Source organism: Peromyscus eremicus, unplaced genomic scaffold (assembly GCF_949786415.1).
Source record: "Peromyscus eremicus unplaced genomic scaffold, PerEre_H2_v1 PerEre#2#chr22_unloc_1, whole genome shotgun sequence".
Taxonomy (NCBI): Eukaryota; Metazoa; Chordata; class Mammalia; order Rodentia; family Cricetidae; genus Peromyscus; species Peromyscus eremicus.
The window spans coordinates 11260788-11286378 of NW_026734286.1; the positions used below are offsets into that span (position 1 = coordinate 11260788).

At 62.4% G+C, this 25591-nt stretch overlaps 2 protein-coding genes across 4 annotated transcripts; one reads left to right on the forward strand and one right to left on the reverse strand.

Annotated features, from left to right (window-relative positions):
• The first annotated feature begins 15 nt into the window (after positions 1 to 15).
• Positions 16 to 8620, forward strand: Cbarp (CACN subunit beta associated regulatory protein). The gene is made up of 10 exons (XM_059252168.1): positions 16 to 265; positions 1921 to 2020; positions 2113 to 2252; positions 2349 to 2413; positions 2791 to 2935; positions 3757 to 3928; positions 4065 to 4193; positions 4496 to 4709; positions 6032 to 6209; positions 6949 to 8620. The coding sequence occupies exons 2-10, from the start codon at positions 1928 to 1930 to the stop codon at positions 7913 to 7915; spliced, it is 2103 nt and encodes a 700-aa protein (XP_059108151.1). The 5' UTR covers positions 16 to 265; positions 1921 to 1927; the 3' UTR covers positions 7916 to 8620.
• Positions 8489 to 25270, reverse strand: Stk11 (serine/threonine kinase 11). 3 transcript variants are annotated; one of them, XM_059252164.1, is made up of 10 exons: positions 24117 to 25270; positions 14355 to 14438; positions 13708 to 13797; positions 13103 to 13235; positions 12899 to 13035; positions 12504 to 12631; positions 12045 to 12102; positions 11127 to 11323; positions 9112 to 9313; positions 8489 to 8900 (listed from the first exon to the last, which is right to left on the reverse strand). In XM_059252164.1, the coding sequence occupies exons 1-10, from the start codon at positions 24404 to 24406 to the stop codon at positions 8708 to 8710; spliced, it is 1512 nt and encodes a 503-aa protein (XP_059108147.1). In that variant the 5' UTR covers positions 24407 to 25270; the 3' UTR covers positions 8489 to 8707. The 3 variants fall into 3 exon arrangements, with proteins under 3 accessions (XP_059108147.1, XP_059108149.1, XP_059108150.1); XM_059252166.1 differs by having other exon boundaries at positions 8793 to 8900; positions 9112 to 9318; positions 24117 to 25265; XM_059252167.1 differs by lacking the exons at positions 8489 to 8900; positions 9112 to 9313 and adding an exon at positions 10664 to 10836 and having other exon boundaries at positions 24117 to 25264.
• Positions 25271 to 25591: the final 321 nt, after the last annotated feature.

Consider the following 25591-nt stretch of genomic DNA (forward strand, 5'->3'; position numbering starts at 1 on the left):
CGCGGCGGCGAGAGCGGCGGGGGCGGCCAGGCTGCGGGACCGGGCGGCTACCGGGAGCACCGAGCCAGGGGCCGGAGCGGGCGCACCGCCAACGCGGTCACGTGCGAGGCCCCTCCTTTATCGCACACCTCCTCCGCGCGCCGCGCTCTCCATTCATAAATTCTCCGCCGGCTCCGCGGCCACCGAGCTCCAGAGCCAACCGGGAGCGCCGTGCATCCGCCGCCCGCCCTCCTGCCGCCCATGGGCCGCACGCCCCGGCGCTGAGGTAGGCGCGGCGGGCCCTGGCGCGCGGGGCCGGGCGGGGCCGGGCGGGCGAACGCGCGCGGCCAGGGGATGGCGACCAGCCCCCGGGCCCGCCCTGGCCCACCGGTCCTGCGCGCGGCGGCGGCGCGTGGCTCCGGGGAGGTAGCGGATGGAGCGTGGGAACGGCCCGAGCCGCCTTGCACCCCGCCCACTGTCCGCGGCCCGCAGAGGGAGCCCGCCCATGCCGGCCCCCGGCCTCAGTTTCCCCTAGTGACGAGGCGAGCGCAGTGTCGCCTTGGCCTCCTGGGTGCGCAGGAGCCTGGTATCGGGTTCCCTGCGCTTTCTCGCACCCTGTCCTGGGGTGGGGGCGTCCTGCGGGGGCCCCTCGTCTAGGCCGGCGTCCTCGCCGGCCCTCATGACCCCACCTTCCTCGCTCGAGTCCCCAGCCATCTTTCCCGTCACTGCCATCACCATCCTCACCCTGCCCCACCCCCTCCAGCCTGAATTCATTCCCCGACCTACATAGGCGCCCCTTGCCACCCGCCCAAATTGATGCCTGCGGCCGGTCCCCTGCCCCGGAGCGCGAGGACACGTGCCCTTCCTGGGGGCGCATTCGTTTTTCTCGGGGGCTCAGTCCCCCCCAACCGCCCCCGCCGTGCGGCCCGAAGCGCTGGCGACGCTGCAGCCGGCGGGCTCTGGCGGTGGGGGCGGGCGTTGGCGCGCTCGGTGTGGGAACCGGGGATGGCTGGCCCGAGCGGCCCCCGACACCCCAGGGGCCTCTTCATCCCCTGAGCGAGTCAGGTGCAATTCCAGCAGCCCCTTCCTGAGCGTTGCCCCCCACCCCCACCCCGGGACGTGCCCGAGCCTCAGTTTCCCCACGCTGCGGGCGGGGCAGCCATCTTGGCCGCGGCTCGGGGCGCCCCCGCGGGCGGCCTCCCCCGCGCCCCCGCCCGCCTCCCTCTGCCTGGCAACCCGCCCCCCGGCGCGGCCCTGCGCACCGTCGTCATGGGAACCAGATTTTTCAGGCCAGGAACAGACGCGCGTCTTTTGTCCTTTCCACACCCACCAGTGCGGGGCGCGGGGACCTCCTCCCCTGGAGTCGTGACTCGGGTGTGTGTGTGAGGGGGGCTCAGGGGTGCAAGCCCTCCCGCCTCAGGTGCGCTGCCTCCGATCCCCCCCGTGAGACCCGAGCCGCGGAGGATCTGGACTGGGTGCGCTCCAGGGCTGCGCGCCCCCTCTCCCAAGCGTGCTGGCCCTTCTCTGGGCATGGCTGCGCCACCTTGCTGGGCCGGCCGCACCGGCCAGCCAGGGAGGTGGCGGGGATGTGGGAGAGCCACTTGTACACATAGACGCGCACGCACACACACACACACACACACACACACACACACACACACACACACACGCACGCTCCTGCGCACGCGCGATGCCACCTTCTGTGATAAAGATGGCGAAAGAGAGGTCCTGGGAAAAAAGCCCTGGCTCCAGGCGCCCTGGGGAGGTGGGGGGTGGGGGTGGCTCACACTGCAGGACTCGGCCCCACCTGTCCATGAGTCACCCCAGTGACGGCAGCCGCCGCCGCCGCTGCACGGGGCTGACGGGGGCTGACTTGCAGGGGCTCCAGTGGGGAGGGGCGGGCAGAGCTGGGTCTGAGCTGGCTCTGTGCCCTACCTGTAGCCTCAAAATGCAGCCCACGGCCACCATGGCCACCGAGGCCACCACCACCTCCACGGCTGCCCTGATGACCTCGTGGGACAATACCACCAGCCGCCCCACGGTGGGTGGGTGATTCCTGGAGGCCAGGGGTGGGGATGGGGCGGGATGGAGCCCTGACGCAGCCCGCCCCGCGCGCCCGACCTCTCCCCCCAGGCCGAGCCCGACCCCATCCTGGACAACTACGTGCTGCTGGTGGTGGTGATGTCGCTGTTCATCGGGGGCACGCTGGTGGTGCTGTCCGGCGTTCTCCTGCTCTGCAAACGCTGCTGGGAGGTGCACCAGCGCTTCAACAGGTGCGTGCCCGGGGACCCTCCTCCCTCCCTCCCGGCCGGCCACCCCCGGGCGGCCACCCCCATCCCTGCTCACTCCTGCCTGCCTTTCCTCCTCAGGGCCATGGAAGAAGCAGAGAAGACCACCACGACCTACCTGGACAACGGCACCCACCCCATACAAGGTGAGGGGCCCGCGTGGCCCGCAGCCCCCCGCTGCGCCTGACTGCCCCCCCGCCGCGCCCCGCCCCTCGGCCCCCTGCCCGCCCCCCTGGGCCGCCTGACGGTCTGTCTGTCTGTCTCCCCCACCAGACTGGGCGCAGTTCGAGTCCGACTCATCTCTGTTTCCTTAACGCCCAGGCGTAGGTGCGCACAGGCGCGTGCTGAGAGCGAGTGAGTGTGTGAGCGGATGAGCGAGTGCCCGCCGCCCCGCCCCGCCCGCCCTGTCCTGCCCTCACTCGGCCCGCGCCCCCCTCCCGGCCCACCCCTGCCCAGCGACCTGCCTGCCAGCGAGACACGCGCGGCCCACCCGGGGCCCACCCTCTCTTGACTCTCCTCACAGACCCCGACTGCAGGGCGGAAGACCCCGAGAGCCAGGACACGGAGACAGAGCGCTTCCTAGCCACCAGCTCCACCGGCCGCCGCGTGTCCTTCAACGAGGCCGCCCTGTTTGAACAGAGCCGAAAGGCTCAGGACAAGGGCCGCCGGTGAGGGAAGCCAGGTCACAGCTTGGTGCTAAAGCTGGGGACCCGGCTCAGGTCCCTTGGTATGGGCTGGCAGGGTGGACATAGAGAGTAAGTATCCACACTGAAGGACAAGCTCCGGTCAGGGGTTGATTACCAGCGACTGCGGACGCAGGCCAGAGGGTTACCAGAGTTATCTTTAAATGTGTGTGTATATGTGGGGGCAAGTGCCCGCAGAGGCCAGGAGGAGGCGTCAGGTCTCCCCGGAGCTAGAATTACGGGTGGTTCTGAGTGGCCCAGTACCGGCCCTGGAAACCCAACTCAGGTCCCTTTCAAGAGTAGTTAAGCGCGTGAACGCCTGAGCCGTGCATCACTCCAGCCCCCACTCTACGAATCTGAGGCCTGACTGGCCCACCCTGGGTGCAATTTCAAGACCTGCCTTGAAAAAGGAAATGCCAAGTGTGGTGGTGGGTGCCTGCAATGCCGGCAGGTGGCCAGCAGAGGCAGGAGACTGCTGCCAAGTTCAAGGCCAACCCAGGCTAGAGAGAGAGACAGACAGACAGAGACAGAGACAGACAGAGAGAGAGAGAGAGACCTCAAAAAACAAACGGGGATGTTGAGTGTGGCGGGAGGCAGAGGCAGGCAGATGCTCTGTGAGTTCAAGGCCAGCCTGGTCTACATAGACCCTGTCTCAAGAGGTAAACAGAGGCTGTGGTCCCAGCACTTGATAGATCAATGGAGACACAGGATCAGAAGTTCAAAGTCATCCTTGAACAGGGAGTAGCTGGTAAAATAGATGTGCCGGGGACTGCCGAGAGCTGATTGTCAGGGGTCCCTCAACATAGGTACACCCTGACAGAAGGGGACTTCCATCACCTCAAGAATGCGCGTCTCACGCACCTCCACCTGCCGCCTCTCAAGATCGCTACTATCCATGAGTGTGATCCGGGTGAGGCCAGCTCAGTGGCCACACCCCACCCAGCCGCCACCCCCAAAGACAGCTTGGCTATTTTCCAGGTAAGGGTCAACGTTGCAGCCAGCCCTGGTCCTCGGCACAGTGGTGGTGGGTACCGAGTGGGGTCCTGACTGGCTGTGGTGGGGAGGTGGGACCCCCCTCACCTGCTTGTCCTCCCCCGACCTCTCTGTCTCACAGCCCCCTGGGAAGGCCCTCACTGGCCGCTCAGTGGGTCCCAGCTCCGCCCTGCCAGGTGATCCCTACAATTCTGTGGACTTCTCGGAGATCAGCCCCTCCGCCTCCAGCGACTCTGGGGAGGGCACCTCGGTGAGGGTTCCCTCTGTTCCCCCAGCATTCCGAGATCGAGGTGCCTTCTCTCTCAGAACCAGGATTCCCTGTAAGAGGCGGGCTGGTGGGGAGGGTGCTCAGCTCCACCCCAGCCCAGGGAAGGGAGCTGCTAGACAGGGTCCTTCCTCCAGGACAGACGGACAGGGTCCAGGAGGGCGGAGCCGGCCTGAGGGTGTTAGAAGGGTGACCACAGGCTTGCTTCGTGGGCACCCAGGTGTTGGGTCGGGGCCTGAGAGGGGACTCTGCCTGACAACCATCCCTGCCTCCCCCACATTCCCCAGTTAGATGCAGGGGCCCGGGGTGCCAAGGCTGCTGGGCCTGGGCCTGAGGCAGCACCTGGGGAGATGGGCACAGGCTCCTCGGGACCCGGCACTGTACTGCAGTTCTTCACACGGCTACGTCGCCATGCCAGCCTGGATGGGGCCAGCCCCTACTTCAAGGTCAAGAAATGGAAGCTGGAGCCAAGCCAGAGAGCGTCCAGTCTGGACACGAGAGGTGAGGCGCCGCAGAGTGACCATGAGTGCCAGGGGCAGCTTGATGGAGGCCTTGCAAATGGCCAGGAACTCGCAGGGCCTGCATGCCTCTAGGAAGGCTGCCAGTTCCTGGTGGCCTGTGTCTCCTAGGCAGGGTTCACCCTGCGTGCCCAAGGCTTGTGTGCACCAGCAGGGTGCACAGCTTCAGCTGTCAGCAATATCGGGGGTCCCAGCGTCCCTGGACCTCGACTCAGTCCTTCGACCTGTATAGGCTTTGGCTTACCAGAACCAGCCACAGGGTAGAGCACCTTCCTACTGTGCGTGAGGCCCTGGCCTCCATCTCCAGTGCCACATAAACCTAGTGCGGTATTGCATGAACTCAAGAGAGCAGAGGCAGGAGGACAGGAATTCAAAGCCAGCCTCAGCCATGTAGTGTGTTTGAAGGTAGCCTTGGCTACGTGAGAGCCTGTCTCCAAAAAAAAAAAAAAAAAAAAAAAGGCAGCATTGGACTAGTTCTGGGATCTGGGGATGCCTGTTTGTTGTGAGGCATTCTCTTACTGTGTGGTCTAGGCAGACCTTGAACTGCAGCAACCCTCCCGAGTTTAGGGGATTACAGGCACACGCCACACCCAGCTAATCCCCGGGCACTTTTGATAAGGCCCTGGACAGTAACAGTTTGGGCTTTTGTGGCCACACTGTCCCATCTCAGCCTCTGCTGTAGGAAGTGACTTTCGTAGGCAAATGAGCCTGGCCTGTGCGGGTAAAGCTATTCACAAAGAAAGGGCGCAGCCTGCTGGCCCAGGGCACAGGGCTGCTCACTGCAGGGAGGACACCCTGGCCTTCCTGAGTGATAGCACTGCTTCCCTGTGGGGAGGGGTGTGGGAGGGTCTGGATGGCAGAGGGCTCACCCCCTCCCTTCCCAGGGTACCACTGTGGGCGGAGGTTCTGAGATGGAGTCGTGATTCCTAGTGCTGATTAACCACAGGCTGCTGTGGTGGACCAGAACCTGTTTTCCGGGTGGCTTCCACCCCACCTGGAGGCCTGCCTACTGGCAGTCCTGTTTGGGGAAGATCCTGGCTGCTGGCCAGGAGCTGGGGCAGGGGTGGGGCAGTTCCCCCCAATCCTCGCATGCAGGCCCCGAACAGCCCCAGCTCCCCTGCTGCAGCAAGAGCCGAGCTGTGCTGCCCACTGGGGCCTTCTCACGGCCATGCCTGTCCAGCCACGGCTGTTCCGTCTGGACTGCTTTTCCCGAGGCCTTCCAGCTCATGCCATATCTCTGATCTTGGCACACATGCCCTCCCTCTGCCTCAGTTTCTTCAGCTGATCGACTCCCTGCCCCCACAGGTTCCCCCAAGCGGCACCATTTCCAGCGACAGCGAGCAGCCAGTGAGAGCATGGAGGAGGGGGAGGCCCCTCATGCCGACTTCATTCAGTACATTGCCAGCGCAGGCGACTCGGTGGCCTTCCCACCCCCCCGCCCCTTTCTGGCCAGCCCCACCAGCCCGCCCCCCACTCTCGGCAGGTATTTTTCAGTAGATAGAGGTGCTAAGGGTGAGCCTGTGGGCCCCTGCCCTGCCCCGTCCCCCCTAGGTGGCCCGGGGACTGCCCTCCTGGCCCTGTGGACACGGACTCGGGTGACCTTGGCCACTTCATGGGGGCCACCTCTCCACCGCAGACCGGAGGAGGAGGGGAACGGGGAGAGGCTGGGTAAGGGCAGGTGGGCAGTTGATGGCTCCAAGGTCTCCAGGATGGCACGCCCACCGGAGCAAGGCAGCGGGCCTGGGCCCAGCCTGGCTCTGCCAATTTGTGGCAGGCTCCGAGGCCTGAAAGGCTCCTCAGTTGTCCCAGCGACCCTCCCGCCTACCTGCACTCCTGTATGGCCTGACCCCTCACAGAAGCCTTGGTGACTGCTTCTGTCAGACGCATCCTCCTTCCCCCACCCCAAAGCACAACTCCCAAATGCTGAAAACCCGTAGGATACAGGCTGAGGCTCCGCAAACTTGGGGTGACCCTCGGTTTCCATGGTCCACACGTGGCCCAGTCAGCCAGTGGGGGGAGTAACCACATAGGACGAGGGGCCGATTTGGAATTTAGTTCGGGTCCATTCCCTTGAGTCTCCGTGTACATCGAGAGAATGTATCTAGGAATGGCCCGGGCTCCATGGGGTTCCCTCCGTGTCCACAGTCCCTAATGCACGAGCGTTTGGCCGGCAGGGCAGGGCAAGGCCTGCAGGCTCTGACCACGTGGGCCTGGCCTTGCAGGCTAGAGGCGGCCGAGGCGGCGGGAGGAGCAAGCCCCGAGACTCCTCCGGAGCACAGCATCAGTTTGGGGCCCGAGCATGCGCAGCAGCAGGACCCGCCGCAAGAGCAGGACGCCGAGCATGCACAGTGCAGCTACCGTGACCTGTGGAGCCTTCGCGCTTCACTCGAGCTCCACGCGGCCACTGCATCGGACCACAGCAGCAGCGGCAACGACCGCGACTCGGTGCGCAGCGGCGACAGCTCGGGCTCGGGCTCCGGGGGTGGCGGCGCGGCACCCGCCTTCCCGCCCCCGCCCGAGTCTCCGCCCGCCCTGAGGCCTAAGGACGGCGAAGCCCGCCGCCTGCTGCAGATGGACAGTGGGTATGCGAGCATCGAGGGGCGCGGCGCGGGCGACGAGGCCCCCGAACTTCCGGCCCAAGCCCGCAGCCCTCCGCGCAGCCCACGAGCCTGGCCGCGCAGGCCGCGCCGCGACTACAGCATCGACGAGAAGACGGACGCGCTCTTCCACGAGTTCCTGCGCCACGACCCGCACTTCGACGACGCGCCACGCCACCGCGCACGTGCGCACCCTCACGCCCATGCGCGCAAGCAGTGGCAGCAGCGAGGCCGCCAGCACAGCGACCCCGGCGGCGCACGCGCGGCCACGCCCCCCGGCGCGGCCCGTCCCGCGCGTGCGCCCTTGCGCCGTGGCGACAGCGTCGACTGTCCTCCCGAAGGCCGCGCCCTGCCGAGCACGGGCGACGACCCGTCCATCCCGGTCATCGAGGAGGAGCCTGGCGGCGGGAGCGGCGGCTGCCTGGGCCCCGGGCTGTGCGCCGAGCCCGCCGGGGCGCTGCTGGACAAGCTGGCGGCCAGCCTCGACGACAGACTCTTCGCTCCGCACCTCGCCGAGCCACTTGCCTCTTCCCCGGTGCTGATCGTCGCTGCTGCTGCTGCCCCCACGTCCCCCGACCACAGCCCGGCCTAAGCTCCGTGCACTCGACCCGCCTCTCGGCAGCCTCTCCAGGCCCGCGGGGCCGCTGCGGGGATGGCGGCGACAGCGGGAGAGACCTGGGGCTGCCGTGCGCACGCGCGCGGCCCGACCCCGACTGCGCACTCAGCGGGCGCAGCGGCCTCCGCGGGAGCGGGGCCCCGGGGCCCTGGCTCAGCTGCAAGGAGGACCAAGAGTTCCGACTCTCGGGTCCCTGTCCGGCCGACCGTAGCACCCGGCCTTGGAGGCCGGTGGGGCGGGTTGCTCTGAAGCGCATGCGCAGCCTCCCTCCATTGGTTGGCACGTGCTGGCGGTGCCATTGCCGGCCATACGCATGCGTGAACCTCCTGGAGGCGAAGGGACCATGGGGCACCGAGGATCAGGAGCTGGCCGCCCCGACCCCTGACTCCGTTTACCTCACTCTGGTGTGTGCTCTCGCGGCACCCATACCCCGTCTCCGAGCAATAACCGCTGCTCCCGCTCTCAGCATGTGCACAGGCCCTACTTGTCCCTCTCCTCCTCAAGAGCCTTGGGCTGTGGACACACGGACAGAACAGCCCAGGCGGCAGCTTCAAGTTTCCCAAGCTTTATTTATTGCCAAAATAGAGGGCGGCCTCGCCGTGAGTGCCCGCCCACTCCCTGCCCTGCGCCCTCCACGGGTCGTCGTGTTGTCTGGTTGATCATAAATGTCTCTGCATATTCGCTTGCTCTGGGTTTTCTCTGCAGGCCACCCTGCACCCCGTCTGCTCCAAACACCCTGACAGCCATTGCTCAAATCCACCTGTTTTATTAAAAAAAGGGACCAACCCAAAGACAGCGAGGCTCGCGGGGCGGCATGCGGGCGAGGCCGGCCAGTGGTCTCGACATAAAGTGCTTCTGGGGCGGCGGGTCTACCCTCGGCTCCAACCTCCGAGTGTCCAGATGGGTGGGCCCGAAAACCGCAGCCTTGCCGGGGCACCTGCCCAGGGAACCTGGGGACACACTGCAGGTAGAAGGGGTCACTCAGCATCCGGCCCCGGCAGGGAGGTACACGCCACCCCGGAGGGGTCAGACCCTCCTAAGGGCTGTGGCCTCAGTCACCTGACCTTGCCCCGTGGAACCAGAGGAACTCCGCCCCAAGGAGCGGAGGCAGGAGCACAGCAGACACCCACTGAGCACCAAGCGGGGACTCTCGGTCCTGGCCCTGCGCCCACCTGCAGGCTGCAGTCACTGCTGCTTGCAGGCCGAGAGCCGGCGGATCTTGTTGCTGGAGCACGCCTTGCGGGCAGGGTTGGCGGTGCCGGGCCGGCCTTCTGGCTTCACCTTGCTGCTGAGCTGGGGCTCTGTGCCGTTCACACACACAGCTTTGGGCAGGCTGCGGCTCTGTCCATTCTGACCTCCTTCCTCTTCTAGGACCTGTCCTGCGGGAAGAGGGCAGCATGGCTTGAGCCAAGGGACAGGCAACCCAAAGCCCCAGGGCCCAGCCAGCCCCAACTGCGCCAGAGGCTGGTCGGGCTGTGCTTTCTGGCCTCCAGCGCTGTCCCTCAGTGGCTCCAAAGGCCTGTCCGGCCAGGCCCAGCCTTTCCAGTGGTGTGCCCTGGCCCCCCTGCAGCACGCCCATGCTCACCTGCCTGTCTAGCCTGGGTAGCCCAAGCACCACCTCACAGAGCTCTCCAAGTGAGCCCGGCTCTAGACCCACAACAGGCCCATGGAGGTGAAGCACTCAGCTGGGGGCTACTAGCTGCGCTGCGCATGGGGAGAACGTCCAGCTGGGGGCTATGGGCCTAGCTTGCTCTGCTGGCCTTCCTTCACGGTGGCGATAGGTCGCCTCTCCCGAAGCTCCTCAGAAGTGGGCAGCCTCTAGCATGTAACTACACAGCCACCAGGTGCTTGCGGTACAGCGATGGGAACCCCACAGAGGCCCCCACCTGTGCTCCTGGATCCAGAGTCCCTCTCCCCAAACCTCTGATTCGGCCCAAACTGGCAGCACCCACCCTGGCCCTCACACTGGGCTGGACGGAGGCACGAGGTGGGGTGGACCCTGCAGCAGGCAGTCCCTCCCCACCAGGCACTGGGTAGGTACGAGCCCCCTTGTCCCGTTGTTCAGAGCACAGCCCTCATGCCAGGAGCAGAGGCTGTCCAGAGTCCTGCCATGTGCACTATCTGTACAGCACCGACGCAGGGGACATGGGCCCCATGGCCACCCAGACACAAGGCAGTGTCCCCAGACCCCTCCCTCCGTCCTCGCCTTCCTTCAAATTACAGCAGCCCCAGGGGTCCCCAAGATGAAGTCAGTGTCCTAAGTGCACCCCCCCCCCGCCCCAGGGAGGAGCCCACACGGAGCCCTGCCAGGTGACAGCCCTGCCTGAGGGCCCAGCCTGTGGCAACATTCCCGGCAAAGGCTGCAGTGACAGGGCCCTCGCTGTCTGAGCAGAAGACACTCTTAGGAGCACTGTGGCCAGGGCCCATCCTGGACACCAGGGCCCCAATGGCACTGCTTCCAGAACCCTCAAACGCTCCAGGGACAACACAGGGGCCAAGGCCTCGCCCTCCCATACACACAACTGTCTGAAGGGCCAGGAGCTGCCTCTCAGTAGGGCCGGCCTGAGGGGCACAAGGCCGTGGGTCCTGAGAGCCCTAGCCAGCGGCCCTTGGTGCTGAGGGCCTGGCTCAGGCCTTGCATCTGGGTGTGCTCTGTGATCCCTGGTGGGGGCCTGCCAGGGCGGTGACAGGGAAGGGCAGTCGCGGCAAGCATCCACCTGCAGACACAGTGGACAAGGCTTTATGGAGGACATGGGCGGGGCGGCAGCCGGGGAGCTACACTAAGGCCTCGAGCCCCTCCTCGGGCTCCTCTCCAGGAAGGCCTGCGCCCTGGCTCTTCCACATGCATGTGGCGCATGCATCCTCGCTAAGCCCTGCCTCGGCCGCCTCTTCGACACCTGGGGAAGAAGGCGGTACAAGGTCAGGCATGGCCAGGACTGAGGGCCACTGGACCCTCCCTCACGTAGCTGTCTCAGGGCACCTGCCCACTGCCCTCCAGGGTCCCCTCCTCCTGCTACACACAGCCAGCGAGGCCGTAAGAGGCTGTAGCCGGGGCCCAGGGAGCCCTTCAGCTAGCCCAGAATGGAATGCCAGCTCACCAGGATGGCTCTGGCGTTTGGTGGCTCAGGTCAGACTGGAGCCTGGGGAAGGACCAGCCCCAGAGAGCACAAAGGCCAAGCCAGCTCACCAGGCACCGTGAAGTCCTGGGTGTAGATGATGCCATCCTCAATGTCAAACAAGTCCTCGTCCTCGTCCTCATCGGCATGGCCATGCAAGTCCTCCAGGTAGGGCACCACTGTCATACTGCGCCAACGGTCCTTAGTGTCTGGGCTCGGGGGGATGGGCACTAGCGCCTCAGCCAGGGGGTGTTTCTTCCGGAACCAGCTGCAAAAGCCCAAGTGCAGTAGAGCCGTCAGGTGCCAGGTGCTCGGTGACACACCACGGCGGCCCTCGTGGAGGGCAGGGTCTCAGGTCTCAGCAACGGGGTCCAGGGGTCCTGCCATGCGCACTTTACATTAGCAGCCACAGCTCCTTGGACCGGGGTGGACAGTCAGGGCCCTCCCTGGGGAACGCCCTGCAGGCCACTCTCAGCCCCGCATGGAGGTGACAACGGGCCTGGGGACCACAGACGGGGCAGAGCCCCCCAGCCGCCTGGACCCAGAGCCTGCCCCTGAGCGAGTGAACAACAGGACAGAGGCTCCGCGGCCTCCATGCCTCCTGCTTCCCTGGCTGTACCCATGCCCAGACGGCCAGGCTCTACTGGGTCAAAGGGCAGCTGGGGCCCAGAGAGACACCTCCCTGGAGTCTGGCAAGGCCTGCCGCGCTCTTCCCATCTACTCCAGCCACATCCTCCACCTCGGAGGATCTGCCACACAGCCGCCTGCACCCTCCCCAGGACGGTAGAGGGAGGGAGGGGGTCTGCGACAAGGGTGCTGGAGGGCTCTCACCCCTGCCTGCGCTGGGCACCAGGAGGGAGGCAGAGCCAGCAACCCTCCCTCATACCCCAAGCTCACACTGCACCTCCTCAGGCCAGCAGCGGACGTGCACAGGCCTCCTCACTCCTGTGACCACCCAGCACCCAGCAGGTGGGCAGTGAGGCGCTCACCTGTGCTGCCTGATCTGTCGGATGGAGAACCTCTTGGCTGGCTCGTACTCCAGCATCCCTGTGTAACGGAAGGGTCAGTGCGCCGCCGGGTCCCACCTTCTCCGTGCCGCAGCCCCGCCCACCATCCATCCTTTCTAGGCCCGTGAGACAGCAGCAGGCAGCCTGGGTGCAGCACTGAGACTGCCCTGGACGGGGCCATCAAAGCTGACGCCAGTGCCACCTGCTGCAGAGCCCAGGAGGCACAAGACACCCCTGCATTCCCTGCAGACACCAGGGAAACGGAGTCGCAGAGACCCCCCCGTGCCAGCGGGCAGGGGCTGTTCCATCAGCCCACTGCCATCTCTGGCCACCTAGGGGCTGCAAGAGAGTCCAGCTGACTCTGCACCCCCCAGACCAGGGGCTTTGCCCCCGACTGTCCTGGCATGCAGGTGACCCTCCTATCACCAGGAAGACACCCACCTCGGAGCAGGTCAGAAAGCGGTGGGCCGCAGTCACAGGGGATGGTGAAGTCCCCTCTCCCGATGTTCTCAAACAGCTTGTAGATATTGTCTCCCTCGAATGGGTACAGGCCCGTGGTGATGTTGTAGCTTCACATAAGAGGACAGTGTCAGTGCATGCCACACCTGAGACTAGAGGCCAGGTGCCCAACTCCCAGAGAGGATAAGTGTTAACTGGTAGACGTGCAGCCACAGCACCCTACATGGAGCAAAGCCTGTGGGGTGGTGTGTGGAGGGAAACTACACCCAGAGACCTGGAATGTCCAACCTGCTGGCCACGCGCTGTGGATAAAGAAGCCCAAGGACACTAGAGAAAACCTACAGTTCCCCATCTGCTGCAGGGCACAGGACACTTACAGTGTGACCCCAGCTGACCAGATGTCCACTTTGAAACCTGAGAAGGTGTCGAGTCCGTTGGCGATCTCGGGCGGCTGGAAGGCCGGGGAGCCCTGGCTTGTCCGGCAGGTGTCGTCCACAGCGAAGGGGTGCAGGGCCTGCAGGGCAGTGAGAGTCAGGGGTGCTCAGGAGAAGTAGCCCGGGAGCCCTGCACACGGTGCCTACCTCGGCAACACCCAGGTCGGAGATCTTGAGCGTGCCGTTGGTGGTGAGCAGCAGGTTGCCCGGCTTGATGTCCTTGTGCACAATGCCCTGGCTGTGCAGGTACTCCAGGCCGTCAATCAGCTGGCGGAAGTACCTGGATGGGTGGGACCGGCTCAGCCCCACAGGGTCTCAGCCCATACCATGGTGCCTACACAAGCCTGCTACGCCATTTGGGAAAGTCACGAGGCCTGGCCCACAAGGGGACAGGCGTTTGGGATTCAGGTAAACAGATCTGATAGTCAGAAGGCCTGAGCCCATTGGGAATTACATGGGGCAACTACTGTCACAGGTTCCTAGGCGCAGGGTGCCAAGCCTCCCCTTTGGCTTCCCCTCTTCCCCTTCCCTTGGTTCTGTGCCAACCAGGGCCGTGACTCTGCTGAGACTGGGGGACCGCAGAGTCAGGTTCTGCAGGGCATTGGGCCCACAGGGCCTAACAGGAGGGAGACCCCAGCACACTGGCTGGCCTGAAAACTGGGGGCACAGAAACATCTGGGTTTCCCTGACAATGGCTATCACGAGCCGCAGGAAGTGCTGGCTGCCCCTCCTGCACCTAGCAGGGCACTCACCCATGGGCCTGGCACACGGGGAAGCGCTTCTCCGGCACACTGTCCAGCATCTCCTGCATGCCACACACGCAGTACTCCATCACCATATACGTAGGGCGCTAAGGAAAGCAGCACGTGCCAGGCCCCAGGAGCCCTAGCAGCAGCAGCAGTCTGCAACGCCCTGAGACCCGAGGCCACTGAGGCAGTGAAGACATCTGCACCGCCTTGGACCACGTGGAGTCAGCATAGGACACAGCAGGACCAGAATGGGCTAGTCTACTCGCCACAGCAGGGGGAAGGGGGTGCCCGGAGTCGGGGTGCGGCCAACTACAGGCATTTGGCTCTCTCTGTGCTCCCAGGACCGCCCAGATGCAGAGCAGGCTGTGCAGACTCTGCCCCGGGAAGGGCAGCAGGGAGACCACCAAACGAAGGCACTGCCAGTGCATGTGAGCTCCAGGTACCCGAGGCGGTGCCCAGCTCCAGCCAGAGGCCAGACCAGGCTGGCACAAGGTGAGAGCTCCATGCCCTGCTCATCCTGTCTGCTAAGTCGCCAGGCACCACAGGACAACATGCAGAACTGAGCTGCAGTCAGAGGCGCTGGCTATAGAGGGCTTCCACTCCCTACCACACACAGGGCCCACCACACCCCGCTCCACCCCACAGGATATATCTTCTGCTTCTCCTCATTGTACAGCACGTCCACCAGCTGAATCACATTCCGGTGCCGCAGCCGCCGCAGCAGCTGGATCTCCCTGTAACAGAGGACACTGCTCAGCTGACCATGCCTACTGTGAAGCTGCCCATCTGGGAACATACTGGACATGGGGAAGGTGGGGTCACGCCTCCTGCTCGCCTGTGACACCTGGTTCCACCCCAGGACCACGAGGACACTGGGATTGCTTCATGAAAGCCAACATGTTAAGTGGCACAGGCACAGCCCCTAGTGTGCCTGGAGCTGGGCTATGACAGGGCCACAGGGGCTTCTCCCAAGGACGGTCCACCTCATGAACCTGGATGTCCCCCGGCTGTGCTCAAGGACAGCCACCACGGTGCCGGCAAGGAAGGCACTGGCCCACATGGGAGCCGCTGTCCAACAGGCTGATGAGGCCGCTAGCCAGTCACAGAGGCTTCCCTTAGCTCATGCCTGGACAGTAACACAGCACCCCAACACCAGAAACTCCACCACCAAGTGCACACACAGTACCCGTCACAGCCTCATACACAGAACGCTCCCAGCAACCAAAAGGCACAGGCCAGGATCCACACATTGATACACAAGCAACATGGCCACCACATGAAGTATCACACCAGTGTGAACAGCAGCAAGGCCCTGACACTTGTCAATCATGCCCAGTGAGAGACCCAGTCACAAAAGGCCATAGTGTGGGCCTTCATGGTAGGAAACATCCAGAACGAGTCAATGCGGAGACAGAGGGGTGTGGCTGGGGTGGACCGCTCGTGGGGGCTGTCTTCGGGCTGCTGGCACGCTGTGGAACAACAGTGGGGAAGAGCTACACTGTGCACGTTCTCCATGAGGCCGGCCTGCAGCATGATCTCCTCTCCAGTTTGGTTTGCAGCCTCACCAACACGCTCAGCTGGGTCCAAGCGTTCCTCCCTGGCCTGTCTTCACTGCCCCAGGCCCCACCTCTTCCAGACCTCTCCCTGGGCACAGCCCACTGGGCATCCATCCTATGCTCTAAGTGTCCTCCCCGGCCAGGTACTGGAAGAGGTACTCTGCTCTGAGTGCTGTGCTTTTACCCCGGGGCCAATTCAACAGTGCCCACCCAGGCTGATGGACATGCAGGGCCTCGAGGGGCATGCTGGGGCTAGTGGGACACCACCACTGTCCTTCCTCAACATGGTGGTTACAAGAGAGGCCTTGGAGCTCAGTCCTAGTTCATCCTGTCCCCAGGGGCCACAAACATGAAACCAGAAGTGACTACCGTGAGCCACCCAAGGGTACCACAGAGGCACAGGCATTAGGAAACCACAGCACCCGGTTTGGGGTTCTTGAGAAGCCACCTCAAAGATGCTAACCCCCAGACCCTACCAGCTCCACACTTCCACACTGAGTTCCAGGCAGTCACTGATGCTTTAGAATCAAGACTTCCATCCTGATGTCCCCACATGTCACAGCAGGGACTGTTATAGGGCAGGGCTTGAAGCCTACTAGGAAGGTGGGAGTTGAGGCAGATGCCATGCCCAGCACATCAGTGGACACCACCATGACAGAGACCAATGCTCACTGTACAGATGCCAATCAGAGCAGAGGGGACACCTGAGCTCAATCAGCTGACAGCTGTGCCCTACAGAGCCGGCCCACCTACTCACAGGCAGCCAGGACATAGTCTTCTGGGTGCTGTGCACAACACAGTCACAAAGGAAGGCCAGGCGGAGGCCCAAGCACGAGGCCATGGGCTCCCAGGATAGGACGGCCACTCCCAGCTCACTCTCAGGCTTAGGGGCCACCCTCCAACAGAGGCTAGGCCAGCAGCACACACACGTACCAGTCAAGGTTGGCGACATTCCACCTTTCCAGATGTAACCGTCAGCTGCCTTGCAGAGGGCCAGGGCCACACTGCCCTCTCTGCAGTTAGAATTTCACTCCCTAGGTACCACACAGGCTGTTCTCTAGGGGAGTCTAGTGCTCTGTGGAGTCCTCCACATTCCCCACACCCAGAGCTTCCCCAGCGATGACAGCCATTGCTCCTATCGTGGACAGTGCTCCCCAACACCCCCGGCACCACACAGTGGCTCCAGCCCCACCTCAGGACATTACACACACGCGCTGCGCACCCTCCTGGAGCACCACCCATTCCCAGCTAACAGAGCCTACCTGCAGGCAGCGCCGAGCCACCTCTCCAGGCTTGAGTCTTGAGCACGCTCCTACCTTAGGGTGAGCTCCACCCACTCTGGGTTCTGCACAGCAGCAAGCGGAGGTTCCTTCTCAGGGACCAAGTAGCTTCACCAATGTCCCTGGATACAACTAACCACACTTCAGGCCCCCAGCACCGAGAACCGAACCTCCAAGGGTCCGTCAACTCCCTGGGCTCAGTGTCACCTGGGGGGTGTGCCTGCGGGCCACTGGACCCCAGCACTCCTAGCCAGGGCCCTTCAGCTGCACATGGGCAGTGTGACTGCCTGAGGCCACAGAGAATCAGCCAGCCAGGCCTGTCATCACAGCTCCTCAGGAGGCTAAGGCAGGGGAGGACCAAGAGTCTAGGGCCAGGGGCTGGAGAGATGGCTCAGCGGTTAGGACCTCTTGCACTGGACTCAGGTTCACGGCAGCTCACAACCCTCTGTAACTCCAGCTCCAGGGGATCTGACGGCCTCTTCTGATGTCCACAGGCTAATGCATGCATATGGTGCACATACATACAGTCAGTCATGCACACATACACATAAAAGATACTTTAAATTAAAAATGTGTTGGAGCCCACTAGGTTTCCTAGTGGCTGTACCCTGCAGGACTGCATGGCAGGTTGACTGGACCACGGGCCTGGGCACCAGGTGACTGTAACTAGGAAGGGGGAGGTCTTTTGCTCCACCCCTTGGCATTGCTATAAATAGACCTTTGGAATAAAGTTCTGGGCCGGTGGATAAGGATCCAGGCCCACCTGAGTCTATCCTGTGCTTTCTCTCTGTTTCTCTCCTCTCTATTTCTAAGTCTCTTATCCCTCAATCCTCAAGAGTTCCTGGAGTAAATAAGTGTGGGGGCTAGTCCCCCATAAAAATAAAAGAAGCACTTAAGGCTTGTCCCAGTTACAGAAACATCAGAGTATGGAGGAGGCTCCCTGCTTCCAGTCAACACTAGAAACTCACCCAAGGGTCCCAGCAGGTCATAGCTCTGCACTCATGGACCTTAGGAGAATGTGGGATGAGGTCTCCAAGAACCCTGCCTACCCATCCACCTGAAGCCCTCGAGGGAGCCATGGTCTGAGAGTACCCTCTGGACTTCAGCTCTCCTCACTGCCCACAGCAGGAAGCATGTATTGGCATCTCTGTAGGTGGAGTGTGTCTAGGAGACACAGTGCAGCCCGGCAGAGCAGGCTTGGTGGGGCACCTGCCTGGAGAGAACTTGGGCCATGACATCGCCTACAGCACTAAGAACCGGCCATGCTTTAACCCCGACTCTCAGAAGGCAGAGGCACGCGGAGAGCTTTTGGGTTGAGGCCAGCTTGCCCTACAAAGTGAATTCCAGGACAGCCAAAACTATGCAGAGAGACCGTGTTTTAAAAATAAGTAAGTAGCCGGGCCAGGCGGTGGTGGCGCACGCCTTTAATCCCAGCACTCAGGAGGCAGAGCCAGGTGGATCTTGGCAAGTTTGAGGACAGCCTGGACTACACAAAGAAACTCTGTCTCGAGGGAGGGGGGAAAAAGCTTCCGGAAGTCCCTGAAACTGACCAAATGCACTAGGCCTCTCCCTCACAGAGTGATCAATAATGCCACTGAGGCCAGCAGCCTGCCTGGAAGACACAAAGCCAGCTGGGCTGCCTGAAGAGGTTTAGAATCCAAGTCACTTGGAAAGGCCACTCTGCAACTTGTCACACGCCTGCAGCTGTGCAGTGTGCTCCAGTTTTTGTGAGTTGTCACCATGCTGGTCGGGCTTTAGTGAGGCGGCCGTCTCTGAGTCACTTCTGTTCCTGTGAGCGACCCCTCACCACACTCCTGTGAGCGACCCCTCACCACACTCCCGTGAGTGACCCCTCACCACACTCCTAGAAGTGCCCATGAAACACATCAGTCCACCATGCTGGACTTTGGTGGATCTGCACTTGGTCTGTCGTGGACTCCCTATCTGGGGCGGGGAGATGAGTGAAGGGACTCTAGCCAGCTTGAGCAGGGCGAGCATGGCTCTAGCAGGCCTTAACCTTCTCCCCCGTTCCCTCTTCCTTGCTAAACAGATTACATTCCTAAAGCTAGCCACCACGGTCTATTGTGCCTCCCCGTGCCTCCCCTACAGGGAAGAATTATGCCTGCAAACCTTTCCTCTCCTGCAGCCTGTCAGGTGCTGGGTGACAGCAAGGAGACAAGTGATATACAGATCACAGCATCCTGATGACTGGGCATGGTGCACACACCTCTAATTCCTACACCTAGGAAGCTGAAGCAGGTGGATCATGAGTTTGAGGCCAGCCTGAGCAACGTTCATAATAAAACACCGTTTCAAAAAAAAACTAGAGCTGGAGAGATGGCTCACCAGGTACGAGCTCTTCCCGGTGACCCAAGTTCAATTCCTGGCACCTACACAGTGGTCACAACCCTACAGCACTCTAGTGCCAGGGGACCTGATGCCCTCTTGGTTTCCACAGGTACTATATGCATTAGGAGCACAGCACACAGGCAGAATGCTCATGTACATAAAGTTGTTGTTGTTGTTGTTGTTGTTTTTGTCCCATCCCCCCAAGACAGGGTTTCTCTGGGTAGGTTTTTTTTTTTTGTTTTTTTTAAAGATTTATTTATTTATCATGTACACAGTGTTCTATCTGCACATGTCCCTGCAGACCAGAAGAGGGCACCAGATCTCATTACAGATGGTTGTGAGCCACCATGTGGTTGCTGGGAATTGAACTCAGAACCTTTGGAAGAGCAGCCAGTGCCCTTAACCACTGAGCCATCTCTCCAGCCCTCTCCGGGTAGTTTTAGAGCCTGTCCTGGAACTCACTCTGTAGACCAGGCTGGCCTCAAACTCACAGAGATCCACCTGGCTCTGCCTCCCGAGTGCTAGGATTAAAGGCGTGCGCCACCGCTGCCTGGCACATAAAAGTTTTGGTAAAGAAAAGCTGACTGCTTGTATGAGGCTCACTGGTCAAATGTCTAAGACCTTGACCAAGAACCCAGTGCCCACTCCTACCCAGCAGAAAGCACTTGAGGGAAAGGAGGCAGCCTGAGGGCCCAGGCAGGGCCCCGCACCACCCACCCCGTGTTCAGAGTTTCTTGTAAGTAACCACGAAAGGCAGGAAAAGGGGAGTGGGCATTGCGCTGCACACATACAGGCTGTCTGAGGTAAAGCAGAGGCAGCTCCAGGTCAGCCTGGGCTACAGAGAGAGCCTCTGCTCAGAAACAGAAAATGACAGCTTAGAGAAGCCGTGCGCTGTGCAGTGGCGCTGGAGGAGACAGGAAGCAAGCTAAGCGCAGTGGAGCACAGGCAGGCAGGAAGTGCCTTCCGCTAGTTCCTCTGGGCAACCCAGGCCAGGCCCAGGCAGGATGCACAGTCTGCCCTTTGGCCAACTACCCAAGCTGCGACCACAAACTCCTGGAGCTGACGAACACAGGCCTCAGTCACGGGCACTCCCGCACCGCTTAGGAGGGGAGACACCAAGCCGACTCAGCCCTCAAGGTAGCAGAGCTCGGTGACAGGGCACCCGTCTTGCTCATGCCAGGCCCTGGCTCCACCCCAGCGCTGAAGTTAAGCAGGGAACCACAGCAGATGCAGCGTCCGGAACGCTGTGCTGTGACTCCGCCCTCTCGGCAGGTGCCGGAGCGGTCCAGCCCCCCCCCCCCCCCCAGTCCAGTGTGCTGACGGCCCAGCACTGGCTCTGTGGACCACACGGTTCCCTCTCTGGAAGCATCACTTCCCTGACAAGGAAAGTGGCCAACAGTGGACTGGGGAGACAGGAAATCTTGACAAGCGAGCACAAGGACCTGAGTTCAATCCCCCCACACCCATAAAGACCTGAGTGCGGGGTGCACACTGTGAGCACACCAGCCTAGTCACCTTCCTCCAGGTCACAGTCTGAAGTAAGGTGGACTGCACCTCAGAGAGCATGCCTGAGGCTGACCTCTAACATCCGCACAAACTCACAAAGTGACCCACAGGGGCCATGGCGCAGGTGAGGGCACACAGGCAGCCTGGAAGCGCCGTCCCTCAGGCCGGCAGCAGGAGCAGCTTGTCAAGCGTGCTCTGGACGTCTGTGAGCTGAGGGCTGAACGCAGACAATGTCCAGGGCACTACTTCTCACCTCGCCAGCATCCCAGCTATGCGCGGCCCGCATCGCATCGCAGAGCCCGCCAGTCGCCACGAGGCGGCCTCCAGTTGTCCCTGGAGAGCCTCCAGCACCTCCCATGGCCCCAAGAACACAGACAGGTGCAGATCCGGACATGGCGGTGGCGACACCCAACAGCTGAGCACACTGCCCACCCCCCATCCCTAATGGCCAGCGGCCATCCAGCACAGGCCGCTCTGCCCAAGCAGGTGCTCCCCGTCCCCAAGGAGACCTGGTGGTGAGGCACTTTGCAAAGGCCACGCCGCTCAGCTAAGCATGAGCCACACTGCCAGGACCTGCTTGGGGCAGCAGGGCCTTCAGCCCTAAACGCTTGCCTGAGGGCAAACTACCATAGGCAACGAGGACTGAAGGGGTCAGAGACAAGAGCCAGCAGAAGCCCCAGTACCTGAGTGGACTGGGAGAAGAGGCACGGGGACCCCACAGCCACAGCTGACCATCCACAACCTGCAGCTGGCAGAGAGCAACCCCACAGTGTGTGTGCCTGGCACACATATGCAGAAGCAGGAAGAGCCCTTGAGCCCCGGAGCTCAAGGTGAAGCATTATGGCGAGACCCTACCTCAGAGAAGCAGAATAAACGCTTTGCATGGTAGTACACAGCTGTCATCCCACCACTCAAGAGGTACAAGGTCATCCTTAATTACACAGCAAATCTGAGGCCGGCCTGGGCTACTTGAGACATCACAAAACACTCAAAATGATTAAGAATGTTTTTGGCTCTCGCAGAGGACCTGAGTTCAGTTCTCAGCACCACGTTAGTCAGCTCCCAAGTCCAGCTCTGGGGAACAACGCCCTCTTCTGGCCTCTGCAGGCACCCAAATACATACGCATTCCCATTCCCACCCACCTACCCCACATACACACACGCATAAAAGCAAACCTAAAACAAACACGTCAACAACACAAATATAAAATATTTGGGGCTGGAAAGACGGCCCAGCGGTTAAGAGTACTGATGGCTCTTCCAGAGGACCGGGTTCAATTTCCAGCTCACTGGAGTCTGTGACTCCAGTTCCAGGGGACCTGACACCCTCACCCAGACATACATGCAGGCAAACCACCAATGCACATGAAATAAAAAATAAATTAAAAATACACACACAAACACATACACGTAAGCACACACATATACGAGAAAAAAAACAAACGAGAAGTGGACACACAAATGCATTCTCCGGGTTGACCATCCTCTGGGGAGCGTCACCAGGTTCATGCCCTAGACTGCAGCATACAGACAACACAGGCAGAGAGTCACGTCTGTGCCGCATGGGGGTGGGGGTTGCGCTTCCTCAACCTGTCCCTGCCGGCAGGTCTCAGAAGTGTGTCCATTCACAAGCACCAGGCAGCAAGGCCCGTGGGCTCGGGGGCCACACCCACATGGAGCCCCGTCAGGCCGGAGCAGGACACCCCCAGCACACGGAGGAGCAGTAGGTCCTCACAGCCTTCCCAGGGAGGGAGGCGCCACACTGCCCCACGCCTTGGCGGGCATCCACAGTATCTACTGGAAGGAGAAAGCTTTGCAGGCAGACTGGGTCTGGAAGGTTCCGGACACTTCACCATGAGAGACAGCTTGAGTGGAGTTTATTAAGCTCCTGAAAACAAAGGGGCCTTTCTGACTGGGCCAGCTGTCAGCCACACTGCCCCTTCCAGGCTGTGACTCTGTGTGGGTCACACAGGCAGGTGCCCATGACCTCAGGGTTCCCTCCGCAAGAGCCGCTCAGGGAACGGGGCCACACCAGCACTCCGTCAGACGCCTGGCCTTGGGTCATCCCATGTGAGGACCTCAGTTGAGGGCAGTCTGCCAGACAGACAGTCTGCCACTCTGGCTCCGACTCTCCTGGCTTGTGGCTTGTGTGTGTACACATGTGCCGTGCACGGCGCACACGGAGCTGGGTGCTCCCGCTGTGTGCTCCCACTGTGTGCTCCCAGGCCGTCCCACTGAGCTGTCTTGCCAGCCCGGGTTTTCCTGAGGAGAACAGGTCTTGCTCTGAATCCCTGGCTGGTCTAAAACCTGAAGCAATCCTCCTGCCTCAGTCTCCCCCGCTCCTGAGGAGCAGTCCCAGCTCCTTACAGCACCCTAGCCGTCTAGGAGCTGGTGGCCTCCGGCAGACTGTCCAACGGTCCTCTGAGCTCCCACGTGACACTGTCACTCCCTCCCAGGCCGCCCCACTAACTCGGGTGGGGCCACTTCAGGGCCGACAGACCACCTTCCCTCACCAGCACCTGCCTGGCTCTGCAAGCCACACCCTGGCCGGGCAGTATCAGGTACAGACGGCATAAAATCTGCGGCAGCAGGTGAGGGCTTCGCCTTCAAGGGCAGAGCTGTGGAGCCCTCAGGCACAGGCACAGACAGCACGCGGCCTGCTGTGTGCACAGGGGGAGCTGCTGACCTCAAGCCAGGATGCAGGCCTGGGCAGTCAGACTCAGTGGGCTCCCAAGGGCCACTGCCTGAAGCCAAGGGGCCTGAAGTCCCAGGAGGGCTGCTTTGGGGAGACCAGCAGACACCACCAGAAGTGAGGTGAGCAGCCTGCGGCAGCTCCACCTTCAGAAGACAGATTTGGAATCAGGTTCCCCCAGCTCAGGTCTCTGACCTCTAGGGGCTCCCACTTGGAGGAACACCCTCAGGTCCCAACTGACCAGGGCCACTCCTACACAAGAAGCCAAGTAGGTCCGAGGCTAGCCCAGGACACCAGCCTGCCCTGCTCCAGCCGCTGGGTGCACACACCTGCTCCCTGGGAGTTGCCCACCGCCCTGTGAGTACCACTCACGAGCAGTGCCCAGCTGACGAAAACCAGGAGCTCCGTCTTTCCTGGGACAGGACCACAGGCAAGGTCACCAGCCCGGCCGAGAATCCCCGCCAGCGCTGGCCCCACAGATAAGGCCCCTTCTCGGAAGCCAGGAGGTGAAGTTTCCCAAGTTCTGTCAAGCCGAGCAGGCGATAAAGAGTCCCCACGGCCCAGCGACGCCAACCACGCAGGACACCGCAGGGACCCGCGCCAGCACTGGCTAGCTACCTCCTGCTCCTGCCTCCCCCCGCCCCCCAGCCTGTGTTCACCATTATTTTTGGCCCCACCGGTTCCCTGACTCCGTAAACAAACTAGCCACCCGCCTGGCAACGCCCGCCAAGGAAGCCAGGCCCGGCCCGCCCCAAGACCCGGCCGAAAGAGGAGGGCTGGACGTGCAGTCGGCCACACGACGTCCCCCTAGGGCAGTCCTGGGGGCTCCCCCAGCACACTGTCCCCACGCGGTGACGCTCAGGGATAGATGGATAGTGGGAGGGAGAGGAGAGGAAGAGGAAGGAAATGAGAAGGGGAAGAGGGTTAGAGGGGAGGAAAGAGAAGAGCCAGGAAGTAGAGAGGAAGGAGGAAGGTCTGCCCAAAAGCTCAAGACGGCGCCCGAGCCGGCCCCAGGCCCTTGGCACCTACTTCTTGACGTTGGCCTCGCCATTGGGGATCCTGCGCAGCTTTTTCTTCTTGAGGATCTTGACCGCCCTGCGGCACAAGGTCTCGGAGTCCAGCACCTCCTTCACCTTGCCGTACGAGCCCTCCCCGAGCAGGTCCCCCATCAGGTACTTGCCGATGAGCTTGGCGCGCTTGCGGCGCGGCTGGTAGATCACCTCGGTGGAGTCGATGCGGTGGATGAAGGTGTCCATGCCCACCGACATCAGCTCGCCCTCGGGGAACAGTCCCAGCGGCTGGGGGTCCGCCACGTCCATCCTGGCCCAGTCTTTGTCCTCGTCCCCTTCGGGGAAGCCAATTCTTTTCGCGTTCGAATCCCGCCCCCCACCCCCCGCTTCTTCCAAATGTTCAAGAAAAAAAAAGGGGAAAAAGAAACACCGACCTCCCCAACCCTCCCGGTCCCCTCAACCGGGTCCACGTCCCCGTCGCGGGCGCCAATTCTCCACTTTTGATTCCCCCCCGCTTTCTTCTAGGTATTTAAGGAGGGAAGAAAATAAAAGTAAGAATGAAAAAAGCAACGAGGCCCCCCCAACCCTCGCGTCCCCCAAATTCGGGTCCCCGGGGACGCTGCTTCCGACGGAGGCGACGGTCCGCCGTCGCGGCGCGCGGGCCGCTAGGTCATGGTCGCCACTCGGGCCCCGAGCTCAGGCGCCCAGGGCGGCAGCGCCGAGGCCAGTCCGCGCCGTCCATGTCCGGCCCGCGCCGACGCCCCGCGCGGCCCCTTAGTTCCGCGACTTCCCGGGGCGCGACCTCCACCCGGACGCTGGGTACCGGGACACCCGCAGGCCGCAGGCCCCCGAGTCGGGGCAGGGAATCTTCCGGAGACCGATGCGGGGAAAAACACCCCGGGCGGCGCGTCCCCCTCGCCGCCGAGCCGCCGCGCGACAGGCAGGAGGCCGGAGCGGCGAGGGGGGAATCGAACTCCAGGCAGAAAGATGCTGCTGTCCGCGAGGGGAAACTCAAGCCGGCGCCACCCTCCGCGCGCCTCACTCGCGGACGCCGCGAGCCGCCTCCCCTTTCCTAGACCGACACGCCGCCGCCATCTTGTTTACCGCCCTGCGCCGCGCCGTCGTCGCACGCCTCAACGGCGGACACGCCCCCCTCGCGGAGCTGACGTGCGCGGCAGTTGGCTGTGGCTTTCAGCCCCGCCCCGCAAACGCGCCTCAACCCCCAACGCTGATTGGCCTATTTGGATCCGGGTGGCCGCTCGAGCTGACATTGGACAGCTCGGGTTCCAACTCAGAAGGCGGGACCTACGTTCTCATTGGTTGGCTCAGACGCCCGTCAACGGGACTTGGAGTGTGCAAGCCCCTGTTAGGGAGCGACGTGAACGGCTGTGGGCTGTGGCTTCAAGCCCCTCCCCTCAGCGGGGCTCCAGAGGTGGAATTGGTCAGCGCTGGTGTGTGTGGGCGGGATCTTATCTCTCAATGGCTGTTGTAGAC

Coding starts and splice junctions, on each gene's coding strand:
- Cbarp (XM_059252168.1), top strand. CDS start 1,928: ATGCAGCCCACGGCCACCATGGCCACCGAGGCCACCACCACCTCCACG. Junction 4,194..4,495: donor ACTCTGGGGAGGGCACCTCG/GTGAGGGTTCCC, acceptor CACATTCCCCAG/TTAGATGCAGGGGCCCGGGG. Junction 4,710..6,031: donor GTCCAGTCTGGACACGAGAG/GTGAGGCGCCGC, acceptor CTGCCCCCACAG/GTTCCCCCAAGCGGCACCAT.
- Stk11 (XM_059252164.1), bottom strand. CDS start 24,406: ATGGACGTGGCGGACCCCCAGCCGCTGGGACTGTTCCCCGAGGGCGAG. Junction 13,036..13,102: donor CCGACCTGGGTGTTGCCGAG/GTAGGCACCGTG, acceptor ACTGCCCTGCAG/GCCCTGCACCCCTTCGCTGT. Junction 12,632..12,898: donor TGGTCAGCTGGGGTCACACT/GTAAGTGTCCTG, acceptor TCTTATGTGAAG/CTACAACATCACCACGGGCC.